The 9,783-nt window shown below is 53.9% G+C and overlaps 1 protein-coding gene across 11 annotated transcripts in view; it reads left to right on the top strand.

Moving 5' to 3' along the window:
• Window positions 1-9,783, top strand: part of ZMYND8 (zinc finger, MYND-type containing 8) — a 96,554-nt gene that overhangs the window by 19,171 nt on the left and 67,600 nt on the right. Inside the window, exon 1 of one of the 11 annotated variants that reach the window (XM_012728235.1) lies at window positions 6,317-6,905. The exons of the other annotated variants lie outside the window; for them this stretch is intronic. Within the exon in view, the coding sequence (XP_012583689.1) occupies window positions 6,872-6,905 (34 nt within the window). The 5' untranslated portion in view covers window positions 6,317-6,871. Of the gene's footprint in view, window positions 1-6,316; window positions 6,906-9,783 lie in introns of those variants that run through there. 11 annotated transcript variants of the gene reach the window in all.

Here is a 9,783-nt window from a genome sequence, read left to right as displayed (position 1 = left end):
CTTGCTTCTTTCCTCTTGTAAGGGCAGAATTTGGAGAATCCAGCCGGAGGATCAAGGGAGGTGATGGGAAAGAGATCGCCAGACTTAAAAGGGTCCCATTCTCAACAAAAGGAGCAATCCAAACCCGTATTCTGCACGCTTGTAGGCATCAGATCATTCATGTGTTAAGACCACCTCAAGACACGGAGGGTTCTGCAGACGCTTGCTTGCCTCACCCACTTTGTGTGCCGGTGTCTGCAGTTACGCTGGCCGATACAACTGCCACTGGCTGAGCGAGACTGTTCAGATCTACATGTATCCAAAAGAAGGTCCTCCCTCAGGCACACCAGCTACATTTCCGGTACCTGTGACCCCTGTGGCTGGAGGTTGCCCTATCAGTGCCGGTAGGGAACAGAGAATGTCGCCGTCGTGATAGAAAGTTCTAGCACTGCTGCGTAGCCTTCGTGGTTGCGTTGTGCCAGGTGCTGCAGGTGAAACAGCCAGCCCGGGACTGGCATCAGCCTTGAGGGATTATTGTGCAGAGTCCAGGATCCGCTCGTGGCCCTGTACAGAGAGAGCACAGTCATCGTCCTCCATTTTCCCAACTTGCCCTTTGTATCAAGGCCCTGTTGAAATGCCCTTCTGCCAGGGCCTTTGGCATGTTGGAGCCCTGGCTGGGGAAACCCCACAGGACGCGTGGTCTCCTTGGCTGGACACGTGGGGGCCACGCCTGGCTCACCTCTTTGCTACCTGGGCCGATGTATTGCAGTAGCTGCACAGTAAATTGTTCTGGAAGAAGGAGTCTTCTGAGAAATGTAAGCTCTTTAATGTTAAAGGAAAAAAGGGCTATTGGGTTTCCCTTTCAAAGGATAAAGTCAGCCAGAGAATACAATGAAAAAGCTACAGTCTCCTCCCCCAGGCCACGGATGTGAGGACTTTGAGTGCATGTGTGTTTCTGCACACCTCTGCTTCTGACGTGCAAGCCAGCTTATTCGGTGATGGGGTCAGACTTTCTACAGCTTGGCCACACTGTGTTGCTCCTCATGTGTTCTCTGCTTAACTCTACCTGGAAGGGAATTTTCAGATTAGATTTAATTACCTGGCAAATGGAATTTTGTGTTTTCCTCAAGGGTGGCCTGAAGGATTAGAGACTCTTTCGTGGCTTGATTTTCTGATTTTTCTTTTTAAAGAGAAGTTAGAAACTTCCCCCACTTTTTTTTTTTTTTGAAGATGTATTTATTCATGCATACAGAACTGGGGAACAAGCCAGAGGTGCAGCGTTGGTAAGAGGACTCACCAGAGACAGAGTGGGGAGCAGAACAGGCATGTCAAGGAAATACACTGCTGAGGAGAGCAGCGGGGCAGGTCAGGAGATGTCTGCCATGCCATGTGGGTCACCTCCCAGGCTGGGGATCGAACTTGCACTTACGTGGCTGTGGCTGGCTTGCAGTGCTGTATCCTAACCCGTCAATGGAGGGTCCCTCCCCCACTTTTAAAGTGGCAACCACTAACCCAAATTTAGAAGTTGTACCTTGCTGTTTGGGTGGGCTGGGCACATCCTGGGTCCTTTAGTGAGCCATTCCCAGCTCATGGCTTGGCGGTGGATGAATTTCTTGGCTGCTGGTGGCTCCGTCCTAGGTCATTGCTGTCCTCGGCTGTCATGGGGTCCCTCTACCAAAGAAGCTGCCCTGGCTCTCCTTCACCCGCCCTCTGGTAATGCGCCCTCTCCCTCAGCCCCCAGCATTCTGGGGACTGTCTTTCAAACCAGGTTGCTGGTTTTGGTTTGAGACCAGGTATGATAGGAGTGGTTGGTGAGAGCTTGACAAACATACATCTTTAAAATCTAGACTCATCTCAAACCTGGCGAGATGCTGACAGGCTGAGAGGCCCCAGGGAATCAAGATGGAGACAGGAGAAGCAGATTTATTTTCTCTTGACTCATACCGATTAGGTGGGATGGAGAGAAGAGGAACTCTTGGATAATAATTTTTCACTTTCCGTTTTTGAGGCTAGCTGGGGTTGTTGCTGCTTTCAAATAGATAAGAGAGCGGCCCTTGCTTCTTTCCTCTTGTAAGGGCAGAATTTGGAGAATCCAGCCGGAGGATCAAGGGAGGTGATGGGAAAGAGATCGCCAGACTTAAAAGGGTCTGATAAGAAAAAGTGCAAAGAATCCCTAAAAAAATTTGGTTAAATTGTCATCGCGGTGGGGGGGGGTCTCCCTGTGGGAAGTGTTTCCCTGAAGAAAGTCATTTCTCTTTTTTAAGGCCAAATGATTCTGAAACAATAGCTCCCCCCAGAAGAATGGAGAGACACTGGAAGCCGGTAGCCAGAGAAAACCTGAGTCACCCCCTTGGGCTTTTCAGCAATTGTGTTTAGCTGCATGGCCTCCTCATGTTCAGGATATAAATCCTTACTTAATCCCCTACTTTTGGGGGAAGTGGGCTCTTTGGGAAGAAATAAGACAGACTGAGTACCTGTTGAAAGGGAATTTCCTGCTCTAGTTTCTCTTTTTTTCCGGACACTGGAATGGCCTGGGTCCCTTTTGTGTGATCTTCCCCATGGCGTCACACCCCTCCAGCTTTCTTGATTTGCAGGGAGAATGTCTTAGATGGGGAAGAAAAACTGGAGTTTCCTGTAAGTCTGTTCTGCCAGCAAACCCCGTGGCTTTGTTAACCCTCTCTTGTGGCTCAATGGGGTGTCAGGTGATTGGGGGGGCACCTCCAAATCAGGCTGGGGTGAAAGAAAGCAAAGAAAGCCTGACAAGCCCATATTCTGGAGGAGAAACAAGAAGCATGTGAACCGTCAAAGGAAGGAAATACTTTTTTGATAATTTTCAACTAGAGATGAAAGGGGAAAGCTACTTGAGGCTGGAAGCTGGGGGGCCAAGGAGGCTTCTCTGGGGAGGTGACATTTGAGCCAAAAGCTGAAGTTGCCAACGGTGGGAAGGTTGGGTATGGGACTTGCTAGCTGGAAAAATCAGCGAGTGCAGATGAGTGTGGCTTCTTTGAAGCCCTGTGGTAGGCTGGCTGGCTGGAGGAGCGAGGGTGGGCAGGGTCAGATGACAGGCTGGTAGGTCTTGACAAAAATAATACACTTGTGAGCCCCTCACGAGGGAGGGGTTGAGGGGTGGGGTAAAAGTGCTTTTCTTACTGGGAGCTGCTGTGTAGGGGCAGGCGAATGGTCATATCCTGGATCAAGGTTGATGACTGGAGGTTGGACTAACTATAAACAGGCAGAAGTGAGGATGGTAGGGAAGGAGCACTGTCTGCTGAGCACTAGCTGTGTGCCAGGCATCACGGAGGCACTGTCAGTCTACCCCGCGAGGGTTGGCATCATAATGCATTTTGCACAGGACTCTTGAGGCCAACACCCTCCTGGGCTCGCTGGGCCTCTCCTGAGTAGGGAGGAGGGTGCATTTGAGGAGTCTGGAGAAGGTCAGCCTGGAATGGGGGTGGGGAGTGGACTGGGATGGGGGGGCCCCTTGGAGGGTTTGGAGGGTTCTGCTTTGATCTGGAGGAAGTCCTGAGCCCTGGGGGGCATTCTGAGCCCTGCTTGTTGGGACCCGTGCCAGCCTGAGAGGGGACTGACCTGGAAATTCAGCGGTGTTTTTCACCAGTGCAACTTTTCCTTAGGCAAGCTGGAGGAGCCTGGGGCGGATCATGAAGATCTTTTTGATTTGGGGAAACGGGTTTGGGATTTCAGGGTTTTAGTCTTTTTTTTCCTGCCCCGGAGCCTCCTTTTCTCAAATAATCACAGTAATAATTCACGGGCTCTGACACTTTGCCTGCTTCTTGTTATTTCTCCCTAATAACTCTTTGAGTGGATGCTAACAGTGGCAGCCGAACTGACAAAGGCACAGAGAGGTTAAGCAACTCGCCAGAGGACACACAGCTGGCAGGTGGCCGCCTTGGATTCCGGCCCCAGAGGTGTGGCTCAGAGCCCACACGTTGAACAATAGTGCTGTGTTGACACCGTGCCAAGCCTGTCCTTAGCAGGTGGGCTCCCGCCCTAGAGAAGGCAGGTGGCTGGTGCAGGTGAGGCCCTCAGAATAGGACCCAGCCAGGTGGAGGCCCCAGCCGGCTCACTGACCTGTCTTCTTGGGGCATATAAAACAAATACTATGGCTGTACCTTTAAAATGGGCACAGACATTCTTATGTGCTGGGATTCTTGGTAGGAACCCCAAGGAGGGAAGTGGCTGATCTCAATAAGCAACTGAGTCACATGAGCTCAGTCTGGGAAGAAAACAGCAGCATTTCCTTGGGAACTTTCTCCCCTACCCCCTAGGTCACACCATTGCCCCGGGTTTCCTCCTGCTTGGCCTCTGCTCCCTCTGACCAGTGTCTGATGTTTCTAGAGCAAATCATAGCCATTTGATCTGTTCTAGACAGCATCATCCCGGGCTCGATTTTCTCCGGATCACAGTTTCCTCTTCAGTAAAACGGGGATCCCCACTCCCTCCCTCCCTGTGGAAGGCGCAATATGAGTAAACTGATATTTGCACTGAGAATGGTGATGAAAAGTGCTCAGCACAGGCCAGCTGTTACACAGTCGGGTGTGTGGGGGGCGGGACTTGCCCCACATTAGCCTCGGAACCCCAGAAGCTCCCGTCCAGGAGCTGCTCAGTGACTCACCGACAGGTCCCACTGTTTTCTTCTCTTTGAAATCTGAAGTCTGGGCTGAAACATTTGGCATCATTTGCCTTTTAATGGGCGCAGATGCCGCTGTGGGTGGTGTATTTGTTTACACAAGGTGAGACCTGCCCGGTAGCTCCCTCTCAGCGAGGTTCTTTACATCAGGGCTTCTCCACGTGGGCACCCCTGACTTTGGGGGCCTGATGTCTCTTTTGGGGTGGGGTGGGGTGCCCCGTGCACGGTTAGGGTGGTTAGCAAGATCCTCTACCACTGGGGGCCAGTAGCACTCCTGCCTTTGCCTAGGTGTGGCGTCCCCAAATTGTCTGCAGACGTCGTCAGGGGTCCTCTGGGAGGGGACATGACATGTTGAGAAACACTGAGCTCTTTAAAAGGGGCCCCCGGTTTGTCCTGGGGACATGATCTGAGCCGCTCTTGGGGACCAGATGGGGGCACAGACATGTGCCTGGCTGAGACACTGCCTGGCATGTAGTGTGAACTCCGTGAAGGTGGTTGTCTCGGCCTTTCCCCTCTGACCACTTAGAAATCTTAGTAAAATATGTCAGTGTGATCAGGAGGCATCCAGACAGGAGCGCAGAGTCTGCCGGGCCTCCCTCCAGACCCACGCGGCCTCCTTCACCCGGCTGCTGTTTCTGGCCTTTGTTCACTCGGGTTTTGTTCAGGCCAGGGCATGGAGACACTGTTCCTCCTTTATTCTGTTTCATGGCGGTGTCACGAGTTGGTGCCTCTAGTTCTCCCTCAGAAGTTGCTGTTCCTTTCCAGGACACGCTGGTCACCGCTCCCCCCAGGCCCCACTGTGCTGGAGATAGTAAGCCTTTTGGGGGCAATTCAGGGGACTCTGGGACTCGAATATCCTTGCTGCTTTTCCGGAAGGTGACCAGGTGGCTGCAGCAGGTCTCCGCGTCCCTGCTGTCTTTGTAGAGGATTTGTCTAATAAAGTGACTGGGAGAGGCCAGACCCTCTTCCGGTGGGTGTGGGGGCAGTGCCTGCCTGCCTGCCCGCCCGCCTGCCTGCCTGCCTGCCCGCCCGCCAGCCTGCCTGCCCGCCTGCCTGCCGCGTCTCTCCCTTCATCTGTTCCCCTTCCCGAAGCCTCTTTATTACCCTTTTTTCTCTCTGCTGCTTCTAGGCTTCATTGGCAGCGTCTTTTTGTTTCTGAACTGGACCACAGACACTGCACTTCCTTTTGCCTTTTGAAAGCCTCACGCCAGCCCTTGAAGTTTCCTGAACCTGAGCTGGGCCTGCCGGGCTGAGTGGGGAGGTGGGGTGGGTGCACCAGGTTTAGGCCCCTGGATAAGTAATGCAAATGGCCTCAGCCACCTGTGAACCTTGCCACCCCTGACTCCCACCCCCCCACCCCCCCAGCTACCGAGTCAAGGCCAGAGGCAACCAGTTACTCCACATTTTCTTTGTGGTGATTTGGTTCATATCAGGGCCTCAAATATGTACACACGTTGCTGTAACCATCCAGAAGGTCCTGTACCTACTGAGGGGGATGGGTGAGGGGCATGTGTATGTGGGGTGGGGGGTGGTGGTTTCTCAGAGGGTGGACCCTGCCTCCCCCACTTTGTGCAGTTTGAAAGAGCTTGGCATTCTTGAACCAGGAAATTCCTGTTGAGATGTTTTTGATTTTTCCAGAAGGCTTCTTCCCAGCAGAGGGGCAGAAAGGGCTCTGGGCTTGCAATTGCCTCTGGTTGTTGAGGGCTAAACACGGAATTCATTTGTAAATCAGCCTCTTTTCCCGGGATAGAAGCCATTTCTGTCCTGCAGGTTTGGGGGTTCACCTTTTACATATGAATGTGCCACTCAGTCATTTCTGCATTACTGAGGGGCAGACATCCAGACGGTCCACAGTGGGAAAGGATTACGACACCAATAAAAAAAAAAAAAAGACCGTTTTCTGGCTTCTTGGAGGAGAGGCACATTGGAACCGGGGAGAATTGGGGAACAATTATTAAAAAAACAGAAAAAACCTTCAAAGGGCAAACTACCCAGCACTCCCCCTCCCCCTCTTGGATGGTTGCTTTTCAACCAGCTGAACGACTGCAATTTGAGTGTTTATTCACATCCGGGGAAATAAATGGCCCCGCTGCAGTGGCTGGAGGCTCTCGGCTCGGCCTAGCTGCTGTCTGTCCAGGGTGATAAATTAGAGCTGAAAGCCCAGGGACACGGAGGCTCGTCGCTCTGCCGCAGACGGTCTGATTCCCGGAGAGGTGAGCCTGTCCTTGCCCTGCGGGCCACCTAATGCATACGGAGGCCACAAGGCCGGGCTGGCCTGGTAAGTGGTGACTCTCGGCTTGTCCGCTTTGCTTCTTCCTCCTCCCCCTGGGAGAGGCCTCTAAGCATCCGGAAGCAGGAATGGCTGCCGAGGGTGAGCCTCTGTTCTCTTTTAAAAAAGAGAGGCTGGGTCCTCCGGGCAGCAGCGGTTTCCCAGTGGCAGGTAAGCGCCCCTCCCTGGTCCCTTGCCCCCCTCTGCCCCGTCCTCCCCGGTGCCCAGCTTTCTGCTACAAGACATTGCCCAGGTGGGCCGATGTTTCCGTGCCTCATTTCCACTCCAGCCCTCCTTTTCCTGGCCCGGGGGAGACGCTCCTCTTCGGAGGCCCAGCGCAGGTGAGGGCGTCTTCTCCGGAGGAGGCTCATGACTCCCAGGCCCCAACCTGGTTTTCAAGATGGTGTGATTCTAGGTGTTTGGTGTGTGCTAAATATAAATATTCTCTTGACGATTCCATTTTCCCCCTCACACCTCCCTTGGGGCTTGGGCATTCTGTGCTGGAAGAAGCATTTGCCCCTTCCACACCCCTGATCTTTTGCTCCCAAATTTCTCATGTCTGCTCTGGGCCTGCAAGAAATTCCAGGCTTTTGTTTCATCATGATGTCATTGCTGGCTGGAGAGGGCCCTGAGATTCCTGCGGAGGGAGGCCGCCTGGGGTGGGTACCTGCTGGTGTCTTAGGGAAAAGAAACCCTTTGAAACGATTAACCGATTAACCATCTAACCGATTAACCATCTAACCGATTAACCATCTAACCGTCTGTCGGGGCCTTCGCTGTAATCAGGAGAGCGAGTGCTCTTTTGTCAGTCCGGCCCTGCTCCCCGAGCCAGCACGGGCCCTGGCCGCTGTCTCGACCTGTCTCTGTAGTAACGGGAGGAAACCTGGCATCCAGCCTTCTGACTGAAATGGAGAGATCGTGTCCAGGGCTTCACGCTCCTGCGAAGGGAGCCGTTTTGGAGAGGGGTGGTGGTGGGAGGGTGCAGGCCGAGATGTTGCTTTAAACCAGTCATTTCCCCTTGAGTGCTTAGCCTTTGCCAGGTGTATCCTCAGAGCTCCCCGTGAGCTCTCTGAGCTAATCTTCCATAACTCCTCCAGGCGCCGAGACCCCCACCTTTAGGAAGAACAAGACCCAGAGAGGTTGAGTAGCTTCCTCAGGCCGCACTGTTGAGCGGCAGCAGGCTCAGTTCTGACCACCCTGTAGCATCTGCAACCCGGTGTGTCGGAGTTTGTGCCCTGACTTCTGCGTCCCAGTTTGTCCCATGCCGCCCATCTCTGACCGAGCAGTGCTGGTCACCCTGTGGGCCATGAGGCCTGTCTCAGCTTGTCGACCGAGTTTCTTTTTTTCACGCAGGCCTCAGTAGGCGCCTCGGCGACATCATTAAGGAAATTCAACACCCACAAAAACATGCACAGACCTGGCTTTCCTGGGGACGTGCAGGCCTTTCAGCTGGGGCCCTTTCCCTCTCCAGAGGAGACAATTCCCATAACGATGTGTCATTTCCTAGACTATGGAGAAGGGGAGAGCAGTGACTCAGGCCGGATGTGGGTGGGGGCGGGGGCCTGGTGTGCCCGGCTGCATGGAGATTGGAGACCTGGGGAGATGACTGGGGAGCCCCCACTTCCCTTCCTGCTTCCCCTCCACTACTTATTCTGTGGCTCAGGCCAGGTTCTGGTGGCCCCATACGAAGGCTGGAAGGCGAATGTGCTTCTGGGGACTGGACTGCCTGTGAAACAGGCCTTGCATCATCAATCAGACACACAGACACAGACACACACACACACACACGACTTTCCACTTTTCTTTCAGTTCCTGGAACTAGCTCCTGTTGCCCTCTCTCCCCCAGCATTAGCAGTAAAGGGGGAAAATGGGCACATTGTGAGCCTCATCTCCAGACACAGGCCCTGGATGCGGAAGGCGACTTGCTGCCGAGCTGGGACAGGCTCTTCCTCACCGCAGGCCGTGGGTGTGCCCTGGAATGGGGCTGCCGGAGTTCAGACCCCGTGTGGCCACACGGGGGATCCTTGGAAGGACTGGGGGGCAGGAGGGGGAGGGCATCTGGACGGTACCTGCTGCATTGAACATCATAAAAAAGGCCTCAGCTGTCACTGTCTGTGGCTCGAAAGCTAAGAGGCCGGTTACCCCAAAGAAAGCTGTCCTTTCAGAGGAGGGGTCCCCAGGAACGGCTGAGTGGGATTATTTCTGGTGGCTCACAGGACACAGGTTTGGGAAGTATCTCGTCACCTGCTCTGTTCCCCATTACTAAGATTTCAGCGAAATGTCACAAGGAGGGAAGAGTCTGCTGCTCTTGCACCCGCCAAGCTGTTTTGCTGTTTTCCTGAGTCATCGCTCTGTCCTTCCCTGGAGGCAGCTCTCCTCCCTTGCCCTCCTTAACTCCTTCAGAACCAGACTGACTTTGGGGGAGCAGCGATGGGGGGCTGGGGGCCTCTGGTGGGGCTCAGGTCCTGCCGCCTCGCCTCCTGGGAAGCCCTTGCAGATGGAAGGCACCCCCCTGCCCCCACTGTCGAGTCTCTGGCAGCTGTCCGACTTTCTTTCAGATTGATAGCGATATGTCCTCATTGGAATTAAATCATTAGACAAGGAAGAAAGCAGCTCTGACTCAGCTCTTTGGAAATGGTCGTCCAGGCCTTGTCACTAGGATGACAGCAAGGTCCACCCACAGCCACCCTGCTGTCACCATCTGCCGCCCGCCCAGCCCCCACTGGACTGGGCAGGGTCTGAAGTCCAGACTCCCACCTGCTGTCATACCGCTGAAGGGCGCTGGTCCACAGGCATTTCTCCCAGAGAACCCTCTCCAGAGAACCTTCTCCCAGAGAACCTTCTCCAGAGAACCTTCTCCAGAGAACCTTCTCCCAGAGAACCTTCT

The sequence above is a fragment of the Condylura cristata genome, unplaced genomic scaffold (genome assembly GCF_000260355.1).
Source record: "Condylura cristata isolate star-nosed mole 26May11 unplaced genomic scaffold, ConCri1.0 scaffold00022, whole genome shotgun sequence".
NCBI classification, from domain to species: domain Eukaryota; kingdom Metazoa; phylum Chordata; class Mammalia; order Eulipotyphla; family Talpidae; genus Condylura; species Condylura cristata.
This window is presented reverse-complemented; position numbering and strand designations above follow the sequence as displayed.